Below are 19,077 nucleotides of genomic sequence, written 5' to 3'. Positions count from 1 at the left end.
GGGGGACAGATCCGGAGATCTTGCTGACCAGGGTAGTTGACTTACACCTTCTAGAGTACGTTGGGTGGCACGGGATACATGCGGACGTGCATTGTCCTGTTGGAACAGCAAGTTCCCTTGCCGGTCTAGGAATGGTAGAACGATGGGTTCGATGACGGTTTGGATGTACCGTGCACCATTCAGTGTCCCCTCGACGATCACCAGTGGTGTACGGCCAGTGTAGGAGATCGCTCCCCACACCATGATGCCGGGTGTTGGCCCTGTGTGCCTCGGTCGGGTGCAGTCCTGATTGTGGCGCTCACCTGCACGGCGCCAAACACGCATACGACCATCATTGGCACCAAGGCAGAAGCGACTCTCATCGCTGCAGACGACACGTCTCCATTCGTCCCTCCATTCACGCCTGTCGCGACACCACTGGAGGCGGGCTGCACGATGTTGGGTCGTGAGCGGAAGACGGCCTAACGGTGTGCGGGACCGTAGCCCAGCTTCATGGAGACGGTTGCAAATGGTCCTCGCCGATACCCCAGGAGCAACAGTGTCCCTAATTTGCTGGGAAGTGGCGGTGCGGTCCCCTACGGCACTGCGTAGGATCCTACGGTCTTGGCGTGCATCCGTGCGTCGCTGCGGTCCGGTCCCAGGTCGACGGGCACGTGCACCTTCCGCCGACCACTGGCGACAACATCGATGTACTGTGGAGACCTCACGCCCCACGTGTTGAGCAATTCGGCGGTACGTCCACCCGGCCTCCCGCATGCCCACTATACGCCCTCGCTCAAAGTCCGTCAACTGCACATACGGTTCACGTCCACGCTGTCGCGGCATGCTACCAGTGTTAAAGACTGCGATGGAGCTCCGTATGCCACGGCAAACTGGCTGACACTGACGGCGGCGGTGCACAAATGCTTAGCAGCTAGCGCCATTCGACGGCCAACACCGCGGTTCCTGGTGTGTCCGCTGTGCCGTGCGTGTGATCATTGCTTGTACAGCCCTCTCGCAGTGTGCGGAGCAAGTATGGTGGGTCTGACACACCGGTGTCAATGTGTTCTTTTTTCCATTTCCAGGAGTGTATAATTTTGCAACAGTTTTTACTACTGGACATTTTTAAGCAGTTTATATTTAAAATAAAAATGTATATATATATGTTGGTTGAAATCAGCCATTGTTTCTTCACTGTACTGATATTTGCTGTTAACATTTTCAGGTTCAGTCCTTGCCTCAAGCGGCAGTCCAGTCTCCAGTTCAAGCTGCACCCACTGAGGATGTTCTGCAACAAGAGGCATTTCAGGTATGTTTTGAAATTAGCAATGGAATGAGCTCATATTCCTAATATATGTTTGGCAGTTGACTTAAGTGTGCCTCCCCTTTTTTACAAATTCTCACAAACAATGCAAATGCCAGGTTAAAAAAAAACTTCCCTAATTATGAAATTCACCAAATCAGATTCGGTGTAAGTAGTGGATAGTGCTAACAACAGACAGTTTTCTGTTTGGAATCTCTTACATCATAGTTTATGCTATATTTTGCATACTTGTTTGATGAGGAAAATACTATTGGCAGACATTAGTCTTAGTCCCAGTCACAGTTCAAGTTGCAATTTTATTTTTTAGTCACACATAGTATTTCAGCCCCCCCCCCCCCGGATTGTACTATCTTGTTTTTCATCTTGCACTCGTTGTTATTTAGAGAAGCTGGTCACCTTGTTCATCAACACACTGATGCTCGTCTCATGTGCAATCACTTTACTATGTTTTATGTCCTCACCTAGTGGCAAGGGTGGTGTGCAATAACTGAGGATTGTCATAGTTGCAGTTATGTACACCTTTATTAAAACATACTGTTATGGATAATAACTCAAAGATTGTCCATGATCACTAAGAATAACATAAATATTACACATTAAGTATCCAACAGGTGGAAGGATACCCACAGGAGTTTGACAGTCACTTGACCCACAGAAGAAGCTGGTGCCATGACAGCATTGCCACCGTTTGCTGATATGCGCACTGCTCAAGAATGTTGCTGATTCCTCCTGGTGGTGCCTGGAACAATCAGTGTGCAAACAGATTGTTTGTAAATGATACTGCATCTACAACAAGTGATCCCATGTGATATTTGTAAATAGTCTTAGCAGAGGAACACCTGCGGCCCAAGGCTAGGCCAACATGTAGTGCGCAAGCGTTGTGCTGCTGGAAGTAGCTGGTGGATGGGCAGATATAATATAAAGCAAAGCATAAATTAGTTTCAAGTATTTATGTATATCTGTTGTTTCTTTGTGGTTATGGTATATCTCTTGTTTCTTTACATGGATGCTATGCCTTAATATTTTTTGAAGGTATCAGAGGCTGTGGAGTATAGTGTGAACTTGGATTTTGTGATAATGAAGCACCAAATTGGTGAAGGAAAGACAAAGGCTCTTGCAGTAGGATGGGCAACAGCCCAAGATACCAATTTTATTGGTAAGCCCGTTGGTTGGGGTATCAAGTTCCAGGCAAGACTTCAGAAAGAGGATGAGCGATTGGAGTTTTTGTAGGGATAGGAGAGTATTCAGAATTGGCAAAAATAAAATAAGCAGGGATTCGTGGTTGGATGGTCAGGAGACAAAAGAAGTGAGTGATAAAATAATTTATAAAGGTTAAAAATAAGATGATAAAAACTTACAGTAGAAGTGATGAAATACATGTTTTCAGAATGAAAGGAAGAGTCAGTGCTAACAAAAGTTGTGATGGAAGAGGAAGATCGTACCAGATGCCCGATACTGACATGCATGCAAATTCGAAGACCCAATTGACTCCCTCTTTGCTTTCAGGTTCTAAATCTTTGTCCTGTTGAAAGAGTTATAGTAAATATGTCACCTCATTAGTCAACACACTGGCTACACAAGGAGAGTGCTTTTGAAGATTGTGACAAAAGGCTCAGCAGATCTCTGTCTCTCTGACACACACACACACACACACACACACACACACACACACACACAATCTTTGGTCTATCATTTATTTTTTAAGAATGTGTCACAAGAGCAGTGTGATGGTGATATTTACTTACAGAATGTGTTTGAGGTTCTTGACTTGAGGTCCTCATTATCTGAGCATTTTATAGGTATTCTATTGCGCTAAGATCAGTCAGGTAGTTTTTGTTTTAAGGTTACACAGTAGGTCTCATCTTCAAAGTTACCTATCTTATATTTTCCATTCTAGAAGGCAGCACCTCAGTTAAAGTCAACATTGCTCTTGCAGAATCTTGTGTGTCATGAACAGAGATTCATCCCTTCTCTCCCCCCCCCCCCCCCCCCCCCCCAAAAAAAAAAAAAAAAAAAAAAAAAAGGGTTTACCCAACCAGTTTGCTGCAGTAACTGGAAATGGCAAGATTGCATATAACTAATGAGATGTTTCCCAAAAACACTTCCATCGTAATGCAAGCAGTGATTACTTCAGTCGTTGGAGGGTTTTATTTTTTGGTCACACTGTTTACAATTTCATGAGCTTTTCATGTAATATGTTCTTTTTCCAAATGTTTGAGGATCCTTGTTAGGCCACATATTTTTCTATCAGCGTAATATGAGTTCCCCCCCTTCCCCCCACACATCTCATGTCACTTCATGGCATTAGGTGTGATGTGACCTGAAACATTATTGTTCATGTTGACCATGAAATTTAATAATACATTCTTCATAGTTTTTAAGAGAAACATCTGCTATGTACTTTTTGAAATCCAAGTATATTAAATTAGTTTATCGTTCAGTAAATCCCAATATTGGATTACAGAGCATCTGTGATTTACATTAGATTAATCTGTCAGTTTGCTCACAACTGATAGTGAAAGAAAAGTTTTAGTTTCCTCTTCCCCATGTAATAACCTGTTCTTATTTCTGTCTATACTGATACAATTTAGTAATTTCTTTCTTTATTTTAGGAGAACTTAAATTTTGTTCACTTTCTGTCGCTTTCTGCACCACACCAAAAATTGCTACGTAGCCACCATATCCTCTGTAACAGGCATTTGTACCAAAGTATTGTATGCTCTATGGTACTCACATTGCTCCACAGTAATTTTTGTAGTGCTGCCCATACGTGGTGCACATTTTTTTGCTATTAATAAACATAGAATTTCTAAATGTCAACATATTTGGTTAGGCTTCACCATGACTCTTATTGATATTGAATGAAAGAAGTGTACTGCTAGCAATCGCTGTTTAATTTAATTCCACAATGCGTTTTGAAGGTTTAAACTTGCATCGTCTAGTTGATTTATGTATTTAAATTGGCATATGTGTATTGTGTCTTGTATTATGATAACATATCGTACTGTCTCCATAGTCACATGCTCCTTTTAGTGCAATTTTATATTGTACACATCATCATGCCTCGTAGTTTACACTTTGTAAATGAAAATGAAAGGAGCATGTTACCACTGACTGCCACAAGTTATTCTAAACTTGTAACACAGTGGATATATGCCATATTACATACATAATTTCACCTGGTGATGGAGGTTTAAACTTTGAAACACTTTGTGGAATTAAATAAACAGTGACTGATAACAGTAAACTTATTTCATTTGATATAATGTCTCGTGTGAGCCTTTAAACAATTTTTATGACACACTTCAGGTTGGATGTCAAATAGCATAGCGGCAAGTATCAAAATTTTGACGTTACTGTTAGAACGTTCTTTTCAAATCAAGTTGCAATCGTTTGTCTTTCTAATGTGTCTCTTGATGTTAAGTGCAGAGTTGATGAGTACTGTTACATTAACAAGAAACAGAAATGAGTAAAAATGTAATTCTTTCTGTGCCCCTCTTTTCTCTTTATAGTACTTCTTATGAAATATGTTCCGTATGTTCTTGGCTGTACCAGTAATTCCTTGTATTTGACAGTGTTACAATCTTACAAGTTCTCATCTTTCACTGCCATCATGTATTGAAGTTTAATGTGTGTATTGTATAACTTAAAAGGTAAACAGTTCCTGGTATCAGTCCAATGATTTGTTGACTGTTGTGATGTAAAAATAATGTGATTTTAAAGGTAACAAAATAGTGAGCATACTAATGCAGCTGAGCATTTTTTCTCACCACTGTCATGTTCGAGATGTTTTATTTGGCAATGCAGGTGCAGCAACAGCAGCAGCAGCTGGTAGTAAACCCAAACACAAAGACTGCACTGGCCAACATGCTAAGCATTCGGTTGCAGAGTGGAGGGGAACGAAGTGCTGCGGGCCAGCTAAGGCTCATGACAGCACAGCACCATGCTCAACAACAGCAGCAGCAGCACCCCTCCCTGGACCCTCAGCTGCTTGCGGCCTACCAGGTACATTCTTAAGTATGCAATATGCTTACATTGATTACATTTCTCTTTCAAGTTAATATGGAAGCATGTCCAATTGCCAATTAACAATAAAGAAGTGGAAGTAGCTTCCTGTTGCTTGCCTGGTTGGAAAAGACTTTGATGGTCAGAAAATCATTGCGTCAGACAGCTCTCTGTTGCATTCGTCAGTATGTAAGCCACATGTGGTTGAAATTGACAGTGTTGCTTGTCTACACGGAGAAAGAGATGTTATAGGTCAAATTGCAGATCTGCATAATAAAAGTGTTTAAGGGATACATTCTGAAATGACTGATGAACCAGTTCAACGTGGTAAGAAAATTGCACAGGCGAGATATGTGTCCAGAATATCTGGACTTTCTGCTGCAAATGTGCCTCAGATTTCATGCACAACCCTCTTTAACACTGTCACAGAGAGGTTACGTTACCATAACTTTGGTGCCCAGTAAGTACCAAAATGTGTAAGCGATGCTTATAAAAGTGAAAGAATAGGTTCAGCCTTGACAGTCTTCCAGCACTATCCTGAAGTGGGGGAAGAACTTCTCAACAGAATCATGACTGGTGACGAGACGTCAGTGCAGTACGTGAACTCTGAAAATAAGGAACAGTCCAGCCCAAAGAATTTGAGCAGGCTCTGTTGAACTGCAAAATGGTGGTTACTGTTTTTTGGGATCACAAAGGAATATTGACAACAGATTTCATGAGGGTAGCACTTGATAAAACTATAACATCATAAGTTTATTGTGGACTCCGAAGATCAGTCCAATACAAACCGCTCGTGATGTGGTTACCAAAGGAACCATTGCACTGTGTGACTTTCATCTCTTCCTAAAGATGGAAGTCTGACCAGCTACTCAGCACTTAATCATGATGTGCTCAAGGATGTGTTCAACAACTGGGTGAAGCATCAGGCAGCTCCACTCTTTGATGAAGGGACGGAGCTGGTGTCACAGTATGACAGATATTTGAATTTTGATGTTGGCTATGTGAAGAAGCAAAGCCAAGGTGTTGAGTATAGATTGTATACAAAGAATATCTTTCATGTATACATACAGGCTGAAGCACTGAATGAAAATTTGTACCAAGGCAGGCAGGACCCTGTTTTGTTTGATACTCGGGTGTTTTCCAAAGCAGTTGGAGAGCCTCTGCAATGCTTTTCAAGTTTAGGGATAATACCAAGTGCGCTGAGATGTGAATGGGATTTTGGATTGAGGAGGGTGGCTTGCAAGGGTAGTCTGTGCAGGTGCAAAGCCACTGTGCCAGGGTGGCGTAGCAGCTAGGGCATGTGCCTTGTGAGCCCAGCCTTGGTAGAAATTTACATTCATTGCTTCAGTCTGCATGTGCACATCATTGGTGTTTGAGACCTGGAAAGGACTCTGGAATCATGCATTTTCATTTGGTGAAATATAAATCCTTTTTTTAAATAGCCAATCGGAGATTAATTTATGAATAACCTTTGAAGTCTTATAGTAGCTGCGCATATTACCTGCCTGAAATATCTTTACTGGTACCGAATCCTGAAACTAGATATGCAAACCGTCAAATGGATCGCATACTATCCTAAAAGTTATGTTACTTCATTATGAAGGCAGATTGTATGTTTTTTGAAGAAATCTGTGATATCCATAAATGTTTGTTACAAAATTAGAATAATCATGGGGAATAAAATGTAGCTGAATGAAGCAACTTCAAAATCGTGTTAAGAATTATTGTTGTTCTTACCTGAAGATGCATGGCAATCCATATTACAGATTAATTGCATTTTTTTAAGCAGACCCAAAGCTTATAAGTTCGTATTAACTTTATCTATTACAGTGTAGTGAGAAATCACTTACCCTGTGAATATAAACTTGTTTCTTATCATAAATAGACAGGTTCTGTTATCAATCACTTCTTCATTGCTTGTTTGTTGTGTAATACATGATGTGTTTTGAGAATTCATTCTTGTGTCAAGGGCTTCATGCTTGTATTTTTATATGTGATGTGCAACATATGCATTTCTCCTGAGCAAAGTATAGTAAAACCTCTTATTAATGGTCCCACTTTTAATGAATATTTCTGTCTGTTCTGATGAAATTGCCATAACAACAATGATCTGCAATTTGGTTTGAACGAACCCTGATTTTGGAAAAAAATCTCTTTTAAGCAATAAACATTAAACATTTTGCAAACTGAAACCCAGCTATGATGAAATTCATAATGTGTTCAAGAGTTTGTGACTATTTCTTTCATTTTGTATCTACTTGCATTAAATTGCTTGTACAGGAAATTTCAATAATTCATAATTGATTCTTATTGCTAATAGGTGTGTTGTAGTTTTGGTCAAAAATATTGAATAAATGCCAATTTCTGCATGTATGTGATCTGACATTACAAAAAATATTACCATTATGTCTGGGTATGCAGATTGATCACCTTGTGTTGTTTGTCAGAGTGTTGAATTATCTACTGTGAAAGTTTTTGTAGTTATTCAGCAAAAGAAGAAAGCGTAAGATTCAGCAAAGCTGACAGTTATTGTGATACTGAAGACAAGCTAAAACATTAAACTCTTCAACATGGCAGAGAAATACAATTTAGTGCAATCTTATTTGTGCTCTGTGTATAGAGACATTTCTGAATGCTAAAACTCAGGGCCCTTATGCATTAAAAAAGGAGAACATTCTTGCTTCATTATTAAAGTTATCTTTACCTGTGCAGTTATTAATCCAAGCCAAAAGCTGTATAATTATCTGAACTGAAAATTGTGTGGACTACATTCAGATTTCCCCTCCGTTATGTCATTTATGATGATAAAGTGACAGTGTGACAGAAAAAGGGGATTGCAGTTTGTTGTGTGGTTGCAGCTGTATTGCTTCTTTAACTCTTTCTGGAAGCAGATTGAGATTGTTCAATTTCTTCACTACATCATCAAATGTCATATCAGGACCCAGGAAGTTTGTTTTTATATTGGAATATCTTATGTGAACACTGTGTTACAAAACACATTTTATATCCCAGTGTTTATGAAGGTTTCGGAAGTCTTCAGTAAAATTCAAAAGTAAATTTTTTTATCATGTTAATTATGATAACAGATAATAGATGATGACAATACTGTGAAGACTGTAGAATTACTGGAGGGTGCTGTACAGTTTATGATTACTCTTGTGTGCATAGTCATATCAGGCAATTGTCTGGTTTATGTGAAATGTGACAGGATGCACAGCTAAACTTAAGGTGTGTTGGCTTCTTAAGTATTTGGAAACCATCTTCTTCCTAATAAAATGGCTTCATTAAATGATTACTGGAAACATTCCCATTGATGGAAATTTATTATAGAGAAGGCCCAAGAAATCTCCCCAAAACTTGGAAATAAAGATTTTTGTGCAGTGAATGACTGGCAGGATCCCTTGGATGGGGTAGTGGGTGGATGTTAAGTGAGGTGGCAATGTGGAAAGTATTGGACATAGGGAGAAGAATATTTTGCCATGGGTGATGATGGATATGAGCTCAGGAATGTTTTCAATACTGATGGAACTGTAGCCTTTCATAATTTACCTCCCCGAAAAACGTAGGCCTATTCTGTTCAGAGGGAAAATGTTACAGAGACAACAAAAGGAAAGAAAGACTGATAGCCCTGCTGACAAGGGGAAGGTCTCAGACACGGCCAAGCAATTCGGCTCAAATTTGTCAGGACGCTTGTGTAAACCTAAAACGAAGGAATCTAAGGTATTTTGGGTCAACACCCCTGCGTTTTTGAGAGAATCACCCCTAAAGGTTATGACGAGCAATCGACTCAAAATTGGCGGGATCGATTGATAGTTGTAAATAGAGCATTTTTCATCATCAGGTATGGGGTCCGCAAATGCAAACTTTTCCAGAAATCGAGGGAACAAACTTGTACAACTGCCCAGGGTGTATACGACCCGGGAAATCCGGGAAAAATCCGGGAATTTTTTCATCTGGGAGAAAACCGGGAAAAACCCGGGAATTTTTCGGAATTCCCGGAATTTTTCGTGTTTTAGCTTTCAGTTAAATTTTTGTAATTTTGACTGCAGAATTGATTCTCTAGCAAAGAATGTTATTGTATTCTCCTACTGGAGAATGATACTGCAGCAATAAAATATAAACGAGAGGGAAAAAAATAAAACTTCAGTGGCAAAGGAAATGTGCAATTTACAACAACAAAACACCGTGCACGCACAAGTCTCTGCAAATAGCAAAAATATGTCAAAGGCCGTAGGGCGCAGACTGTAATGCTTTGTAACAATAAACTGCTTGCTATGAGCATGACGTCACAACTGTTCACGTTAGGTTCCTTTGACCAATTGCCAGCGGTCTGTTGCGTATCCGCATTTGACTCGCATATAAGCAGGACCTTCTCCCGCTACTTGAAGTTTGGCTGTTAGCTGTATCGGTAGTAGCAGCAAGCAGCCAGATGCAAACGAGAAAAAATTTTCTCCTGCGCCCTAGCTGCCAGATTCATGCTTGCACAGAGTTGTCTAGTGTGGAGGGGGTTAACCTCCACGTGACCCGTGTTTACGTTAAGTGATTTCGCTGCTTCTCTTCGCGTACAGCTCCCATGTCAAATGAAAACAAAACGGATTTCTGTGGCCGGGAGCTATCAAGTGAATTAAAATACATTCACATAATTATGGAGGGCAAAAATATATTATTAATTTCAGTTTTCTGATTTTATTTTATTTCCAAGTTAGTAGTAGTCAAGCATTAATCGCCTTGCAGAACAGTGAAGCTTTTTTTGCAAGTTTGCTAAAGAAATTTGGCTTTATTAATCTTTCCGCTGAGGCAATCATTTTATTTGAAATGAAGTGTTTCCTTCTACAGTATTGCCTAGTTCCAACTGTTCGCTGAATTTCAAGTGCAATTTCGAGTCCACGTTATCATCTTCTGCCATATATGGTATTATGCCATAATAAAGAACCAAAAATGAGATCGCAGAGTACTGGTACTCCAAGAAAATTTACATCCCAAAAACCACACTGAAAGGCTTAATATCAGATGGGACCTACTTCATTGTGAATCTGGAAAAAGCCAATTTGCACTTCAAGCCGAATTATGCATCTTAGTATGCTTTACGAAATTCCGATGCTCTTTGGAGTATCCTCTGATGCCCTGTTTCCTTTATGGTGTAGTGTATGTAACCTTTGTTAGTGCTTCATACACACGAACATGCGGGCTTCCTACACCACTACAGTTGCACACGCACAATAATGCCTGTTTTCTGGCGCTCTCTGGCAACTGGTAAATCGAACCTATTTCTAACAGTCTCCGGATAGTATTGCGAACGGTGGTTAGAAAAGCGTTACTTTCAAAGTAAATTTCTTTTTACGCAAGATGAATTAGGTTACGTGTGAGAAAGTGGGATGGATATCTAAATCACAGAGCGTTCGAAACTGAACAGTTTGAGGACCAGCCACTTACAAGAATTTCGAGCAGAGACATTTATGTCAGAATATTAAATTTACTGGCACATTTGTGTGATGTATCTTAAAGTATTACACACACACAAAAAAAAAGAAAATAAATAAATAAATAAAATAAATCAATATTACATGTGAAAGCTTAGCTTTTCTTGTAGATATACGGTACTTTGAACATTAATATAAACCATTAACTTTGCCTCTTGCGTGTTCGTGCTATGTAACCAGTGAATTTGCTATTGGCTGACTATAACATGTGTCCTATGCTCTGAATAGCTGCTGTCATCGGCTTGCGAGATCTCGTGGCTTGAGATATGACTCGCTTACAAAAGGACATGGCAACCTCGGTTTCAACGCTCCGGAAACTAACGCACTGTGTTTGGTGCAATTCGAATTTATGCTTTCGTAATACGAAAATATGCAGTGTATATGTTGCTGCAAATCAAAGGTCTTTCCAAAACTTCTCTTCTTTCTTTTTTTTTAAGTCTCTCCAAAACTTCTCTGCCCCGTCTATTTTTTTTTTTTTTTTTTTTTTTGGCCCCCCCCCCCCCCCCCCCCCTCCACTGGGAAGTTCTACGCGATTGTATAAAACGTTAACCATTCAAAGGATTGATAAGTTTTACAGTTCCGAGGGAAAACCTACTGTCACTTAGCACAGAAAAATTGTATTTTCGCCCGGGAAAAAGCATATTTTTTAAACGGGATATCCGGGAGAAATCCAGGAATAATCTGGGAATTTTTTATCCTTGTCCCCTTATACACCCTGCTGCCACTTCGGCACCGACATGGTAAACGCTTTTCGCCGACAGCGCTGATAACGCTACGGTCAAGGTAACTGGCTGGGAATTGGAGAAACCTAGCGGATGTTCTTCTTTTTGTTTGTATTTTTCCATATCTCAATTGCTAGGGATAGGAGGGTTAATAAGGTAAGTAAATCAATAAGGAATGATAATAATAAGGTAGGCAAATCAATAAGGAATGATGATAATAAGGTAGACAAATAAATTTCTCAAACCTCTTTGGGATAGTAAACAACTAAAATGTTACTCCAGGTCAATTTACAATTGCTCTTCCAGTCACTATTACTTGTCCTCACTTTTTTTCGAACAACTAGATGGATGGTACTTGTCATATAAACATTCGAAACAAATATACTCACGGCACCAAGAACCTGTAATGAATGCAACCTTTCGACAGCTACACTGTTCCGTCCAAAGAGTCGGCGGAAAAGAAACTTGGTTTACATTTAAAAATATGTCCTTTTCGGGAATTAATTTTGATGCGTACCACACTTACGATATCATTGCCTGAAAAATCGGTGCTGAATGTTGGTTATGAATTACGCTGTGAATAGTTATTGCATCCGTGCGGTTGTGCAATTCTCGCTGGGTTTCCAGAAGCACACTGTAATTCTGAAGCCTGGAAATAAAGTTTCTAACCTGGCGATAGAAATAAACATCGCATGGCTGGCACACAGGTGTACAGTTTGGCGGTATTACTTTTATTGTGCACGTTGGCTGAGCCTCGCCGTCTATAAACATTGTGTCATATATTGTAGTATTAATTTGTCCACTCCAGGAATCCAATATTAGACAGAACTTGTTATCAGAAACATATGGTTTTAAGACATTCTCAAGAAATGTTCTGTAAATCATATTTGTCAGTTTCCCAGATTTGGAGCAGGTAATGCAAACATTTTTCAATGAGTCGGTTAAACAATTGACCTCTTCTATAACCCGAGGACCAAATGTAACATTCCTTTCTTGTAAACACATGAAAACCTTAGGCAACACTTTTCCACAGGCTGTGATGGCATATTGCACCATGTACGAATGTGTTAGTTTGTTTTTACTACCAACTGCGACAAGGGTTCGTTTTCCTCCCTTATGCGATAATGTGCTTCGAATGTGCACTCGATACTCGCATCCTGTTTGGTCTGTATTGATCATATAATCACGATGAAAACTGATCATAAGTGACACCATTTGTATGCTGAAAAGAGCCGCCACTTTCTGTATATCTTCTATATTTTGTACCTCCTTATGAGAGACGTATTTTGACGTGCCGTTGATGAATTTTATACTCTGATTTGAAATTTCTGGCCCTCCGCCACACACCGTTGGGTGGCTTGCGGAGTATCAATGTAGATGTAGATGAAGATAATGATGCAGGAAATGTAAAATCCTTGTTGGCTGTATGTTGAAGTGCTGCAGCTGCAGCCCAATCCTGAAGTATTCGCATTGTTATATTCTCATTACGACAACAAGATTTGACAAATTGGATGTATGTCCACTTATTTATCGCCTGGTATTTGTCATATCTTGTCCCTCCTTTAATGATATCACTTTCCCACAATTTCAAGTCCTCCTTCCTTTTCGGGGTTGTTGTTGCTTCATTCTTTTGCAGTGTTTGTAAGCTCCAATTTGGATGATTCCTGGCTAGCACTATCGCCTTTAATTTTACTTCAAGGCGTATAGCGCCATAGTTCAATCTTTTAGTAACCAGTTTGTAATACTCATTGGGAACAGATAAAGAACAGAAGAAGATTCCCAGTGACGTGGAGATTTCCAAAGTGTTATGACCATTTTGCGATTCACTAGTCGGGATATCTTCCACTGAATCACCTTCTGCTCCGTCTTCATGGTATAGTACTTCAGTATCAACAAAAGTCATTCCGTTTGTCAGCTCCAAAAATTGCTCGACGATAGCCGCTCCTATCAATCTGGAATGCTGAGAAACAGAACTACCTGCTTCCAACAGTGCATTGATAATGCATCTGTCGTGCAACACTTTTACAAACTAAAACACAGCGTCGGTAACTTCCCGCTTGCCATCGTCTGTGACAGGCTCCCAACTATATATTACAGCACTAGTCGAAAGGTGTACATCCTTCATTATTCAGATTATGCACCTGAAAGATATGACACAACAAACAATAACTAGTTACTATGGCATAAACAGACGAACTAATTACTACAAACTACATACAGTACTCGTCATATGTTAGTTACGGAACGACACTGACACCTTCACTCTTCCAAGTTCACAACTATGATATGACGAAGAGGCAACCGGGGCAACATAACTGTTCTCGCATGCATTCTGTCCCATGCATTGCTGTAAATAAGCATCGTGCAGTTGGCTATCTGTGATCCCTCATGAGGAATTCGCAGCACTCTTACTCGGAGTTGTTTTCATGTGACAAGGCTTAAAAGTTTAATACTTTACTAACTCACGGCATTTGGGAAATTAGTTTGCCTATCTTATTATTATTATCATTCCTTATTGATTTACTTACCTTATTAACCCTCCTATCCCTATCAATTGAGATATGGAAAAATACAAACGAAAATAATAACATCCGCTAGGTTTCTTCGAGATTCGAACCCGGGTTCCCCGATTCCCAGCCAGTTACCTTGACCGTAGCATTATCAGCGCTGTCGGCGAAAAGCGTTTACCATGTGGGTACCGAAGTGGCAGTTGTACAAGTTTGTTTCCTCGATTTCTGGAAAAGTTTGTGTTTGCGGACCCCATACCTGACGATGAAAAATGCTCTATTTACAACTATCTATCGATCCCTCCAATTTTGAGTCGATTGCTCGTCATAAACATTAGGAGTGATTTTCTCAAAAACGCAGGGGTGTTGACCCAAAATATCTTAGAGTCCTTCATTTTAGGTTGTACACAAGTGACCTTCCAAATTTGAGCCGAATTGGTTGGCCGTGTCTGAGGCCTTCTCCTTGTGAGTGTTAATAGTAACAACAGTGAAAGTTGCCACCATTAATAATGGGAAAATCTAAAACTTCCAGGTGACTTGAAAATAAAAACTCACTTTTCAGCACCTGCAATTTTATTAGCAATGCTTGGATTATTGCTGAAATTGATACTGAGTTTCTTAGCACTTTAGATGCCAAGATGGATGCAGCAGGATGAAAGTTCGCTGTTATTACTGACATACGCCCTGCATACCCAAAGGTCTGAACTGCAGCCCCTAGACTTGGCCTAATTCATCATGTGAAAGCTAAATACAAAATGGCTGTTATACAGTGGACAATTTCATTGCTTGAAAGAAAGGGTGTAATAATAGTGAATATTTTACGGTCTGTTCACATTTGGCACTGAGTGCAATCTGTAATACAGCGGACTGTGTTGAACTGATTTTCAAATGCTAGCTGTTGGGCGGTACCAGATACTGCAGAAGTGAAAGAAAACTATTTACCTGGATGCTGTCACAGATATTCTGGCAAATGTGACATTTCAGGACCTTTTGTGATTATAAATTATTGACTTTTGCAAAGCAGGTAGGTTATGAGTGTTGTTTTGGGGAAAGGGAGGGGAAGTTACAACTTTTCAAAATGAAGAATTTCTTCTTCATTTTGAATGCTGCCTTTAAACCGAGAGACCAGTTGATAATTTTACATATGACTTTATAATAAACGATTATTGAGTTAGTGAAAAGTGTGTGCCACAGATATATATTTTAGGATTTGCAAGGGCCATGTCATGTGCATTTGTACTTAAAAGAAAACTGCCTGTATGGTATAAAAAGCTCCAAATTCTGATGTGGGTACTTTGTTGGCAAATTGGATCTAACACACTACATATAGAAAGCCCCATTTTAAGAAAAAAATATTTTGGTCCTCAGAGATTTGTTAAAAGGGTATTTAACTGTAGGGCATTTCATCTTTGTTTTGTTTTTGTTTTGTTACACAGTCAAAATGGTTCAAATGGCTCTGAGCACTATGGGACTAAACATCTGTGGTCATCAGTCCCCTAGAACTTAGAACTACTTAAACCTAACTAACCTAAGGACATCACACACATCCATGTCCGAGGCAGGATTCGAACCTGTGACCGTAGCAGTCGCGCGGTTCCGGATTGAGCGCCTGGAACCGCTAGACCACCGCGGCCGGCATTACACAGTCAAAATAAAAACTCAGATGTCTGTGAGAATTAATGACTGTAACATGATTTGCGGTGTCAAATTCTAGTTTCCAGTAAGTAAATGACACCACAGTCATTACTGCAAGCTTACTTATTTTTAAATGGTATACTTTGGCTCTTTTTTCCCTTGGCTGTGAAAAAAAGTTGAGTCAAAGCACTAAATGTTATTCCATAGTTGGGAGAAAGCACAAAAGCCAAATATACAGGTATAAAAAGGAATCACCTTGAAAATAAGAGGAAATTTACAAAATGGACCATGCTTAACCGAATAAAGCAGTAATTAAGAGAAGATATATATGTAGAGAGAGGTAGAGAGAGAGAGAGAGAGAGAGAGAGAGGGAGAGAGAGAGGAGGAGGAGGAGGAGGAGGAGGAGAACCACAGATTTCACAAAGGTTAAAGCTGAATTTTTGAAGTAATATTCATTTTTGATACATTGTGTGTGTGTGTGTGTGTGTGTGTGTGTGTGTGTGTGTCCTCCCAGAAAGAAAAATTAAAAACAGTGAAACTAAATGGAAAAAATGAGATACAAGCATAAGTACACGGTACAATAAGATAGAGAAAAATTTGAGTTTGGGATGCCACCACAATCAGAATTTTCCATTTATTGTTTTGAATACAAATATTCTTCAATTTAATATTCATTGCAGTACATGTGTGTGGATCGATTGTTAATTTGGTAGGTGTTAGACAGCAAACCTAAAGATCTTGGAGTCTATCCTCACCCAATCGTAGAAATTTTTGTGTCCATTCTCTCTTCATTCACCTCCAAAAAGTATGAAAAATGTTAGATTCCCCATGGTTGTAGTTACTAGAGCTCCCGTTAACCTACTGCCAAAGTTCACCACAGGCAAGCAGTATACAAGTATGAACCACAGTACTTCAGTGCACCATAATTATGGTAACAACCTAATTTGCACTGGGCACAGCTCACATAGACTGGAAATTTGGATTTGAAGACAATGTGCTATTCTTCAGTTGAAATTTCCTGCTCTTATTCTCCTGAGTTATAATATGGTGATGTACTGGAAATATGTAACTAAGAAAGCAGATAGAAGCCTAGCTCTTCTCTTTCAACCCCAAACTCTATAACTTTCATTTATGTCTTTATTAATCAGAGTCTGGTTTACAGGACACTGCTTTTATATGTATCAGGCATGTTCTTTGATCACATAGATTCACGTATGTCACTGCATTCACAATATCAGAATACTTGACTGTAACCATTTCCACATAGCAAACTTGCCTTTAAAGATCAACGAGAGCCCCGCTCTCCATTTCACCCATTGTTTCTTAAAATTATCTTCTGTTTCATCTCTAGGTCTGCTTATATGCATAAATTTCACTATGCCGTGAGACCACCTTTCTTATTAAGTCATAATAATTGTTACATACCTATAGCTTTGTGCCTTATTTTGGTTTAGCCAATCATCTGTATAGGTCCACTGTCAGTGTCATGTTCACTTGTGAAATCTATTCCCATTGCCTTAACTTATTACCATCCAAGGTTTGTGGATTACTACCACTTCGCCTTAGATAACTTCTGCATTGTACATGTCATCATGCTAATTCAAGGATTTAGATGTGAGGTATTTCAGAAGCTTCATTTTATGATTGTATACTGTTTCTTTTATGCAGCAGTAGCCACTGCCAGTTCACTCTAACTCATTGAATACTTAAGCCTAGGCCAGTTGCATGCCTTCTTTTATGCACATTCTAATTTGTAGATTCAATCTGCCATTGTGAATTGCAAATCTCAGACATTCAGGAAGTCAAGGATGCACAGAAACACTGCTGCTCTACTGCGACGTTAGCCAGGTAAGTCTTTTTACATTGTACTAGCTTGAAGTAACCTTTGTGAATGAGAACAACAATTACTTGCTTCTACACCATCTTCTGTAGCTGGATAATTCATAATTACCTTTCAGTTTAAGATTCTAATGTGTCTATACAAACCAGCCTCCCCTAACATGGTTCAGGTCATTCTTTCTGTGGATTCACCTAACCTAGGCATAGGCCATCTCTTCTATGGGTCCACTTACCCCTTACTCTTAAACACTCATTATACTTGGTATATTGCATCACAAACACTCACCATCATGCAAAGCATCCTACCCTTTTCCCCTGTTCGTTTACATGAGGACATTGCTCCTTAACCTTTTGATTCTTCCTGGTCACTATACACTTGAGTTCCCACACCCTTTTAGATTTACATTCACACCTAGACTTCTTTTCATTTGGTATCTCAGTGCTGTTACTACATATAGTTTATTATTTATGTTACTGTGTTTCAGACCACTGATCATTTTAGTAGAGCCTCTGTAAAATTGTCAGTCCTACATGCTACCTTAAAATATTGTTGCTCTTATTTTCAATATTTTTATCTGTCCTAGCATAAACATATTATCTCTTTTTAAAACTTTAAGGAGTATATTAGTGTGAAGTTATAGCTTATCTTCGTCTCCTCTCCCTTCGTCTTAGCTTGCATTATGTACGTACCTGCAACTACAGTTCATCTGGGAATAACTCTACATTCTAGTTTCCTCCTTGTTCAGTATGAAGTTACAGCTTCTTGCTTACTCTTATGTTAGCACGCCACAAGCTCCTTTAGGGAACAGCTTCCCTTCCTCTTCCCCTAATTTATTTGAATGTTGCTAACATGTTTTCAAACAATAATATAAATGTTCCTATAATTTTTAGTGAAAAAAATGTCATTTGTATGTAATACATGTGTGGTTTGTGTCACTTCATGCTATATATGTTACTCTCTCTTATATGTATTCTCTTGGCTTTCAAATGAGAAGCTTGTACAAATAAATTTCTGTATTCTATTGTTTCATTTCAAAGTAGATTACACAGGCTCTGATTCTATTAATCTTTTCATATTTCTCCCCTGTCAGAGAACAGTATAATTCGCACTTAATGTAAAATATGTTGTTAGCCTGGCCGATGGAATATTTGCAGATCACATTCCATTGGTTTTAACAGTTTATCATAAGCAACCAACTTATTCCATTGGATTTAGTGTGACATGGGTAAGAGGTCAAAGAGACAAGTTAAAGAACACAAATTAGGATCATAGATGAGTGTCAGACAGGAAAAACTGGAGTTAAAAGTTATTTTGATGACTTTTTAATATAGGGTCTTCCAGTTTTCAGTGCTCCCCATTAATAAAAGCTTTCCAGATAAACATAAAAATAAAAAATAAAAAAATTAACTGGTACACATAAGAACTGCCGAAATTTGAGAAACCTTGCTCATACTGTATTGAATATGTAAAAGCGACAATAATCAAGGGGCTGAGCAGTGGGATTTGGTTTACCGTGCTTACCTTAGGAGTAAAAAGCATTACAAATTTAAGCTTATGCAAGCCAAAAAACCAGAATGTTAAAAAG

The 19,077-nt window shown here is 39.2% G+C and overlaps 1 protein-coding gene across 5 annotated transcripts in view; it reads left to right on the top strand.

Moving 5' to 3' along the window:
• Positions 1–19,077, top strand: part of LOC126418612 (PAX-interacting protein 1-like) — a 176,809-nt gene that overhangs the window by 81,659 nt on the left and 76,073 nt on the right. For all 5 annotated transcript variants that reach the window (XM_050085450.1, XM_050085447.1, XM_050085451.1 and 2 more), the window contains exons 12-13: positions 1,205–1,288; positions 5,111–5,308. In XM_050085450.1, coding sequence (XP_049941407.1) covers positions 1,205–1,288; positions 5,111–5,308 — 282 coding nt within the window. The remainder of the gene's footprint in view (positions 1–1,204; positions 1,289–5,110; positions 5,309–19,077) is intronic.

This window comes from Schistocerca serialis, chromosome 9, assembly GCF_023864345.2.
Source record: "Schistocerca serialis cubense isolate TAMUIC-IGC-003099 chromosome 9, iqSchSeri2.2, whole genome shotgun sequence".
In the NCBI taxonomy this organism is placed as follows: domain Eukaryota; kingdom Metazoa; phylum Arthropoda; class Insecta; order Orthoptera; family Acrididae; genus Schistocerca; species Schistocerca serialis.
The sequence above is the reverse complement of the archived record's forward strand: the minus strand, read 5'-3'. Positions and strand labels throughout refer to the sequence as shown.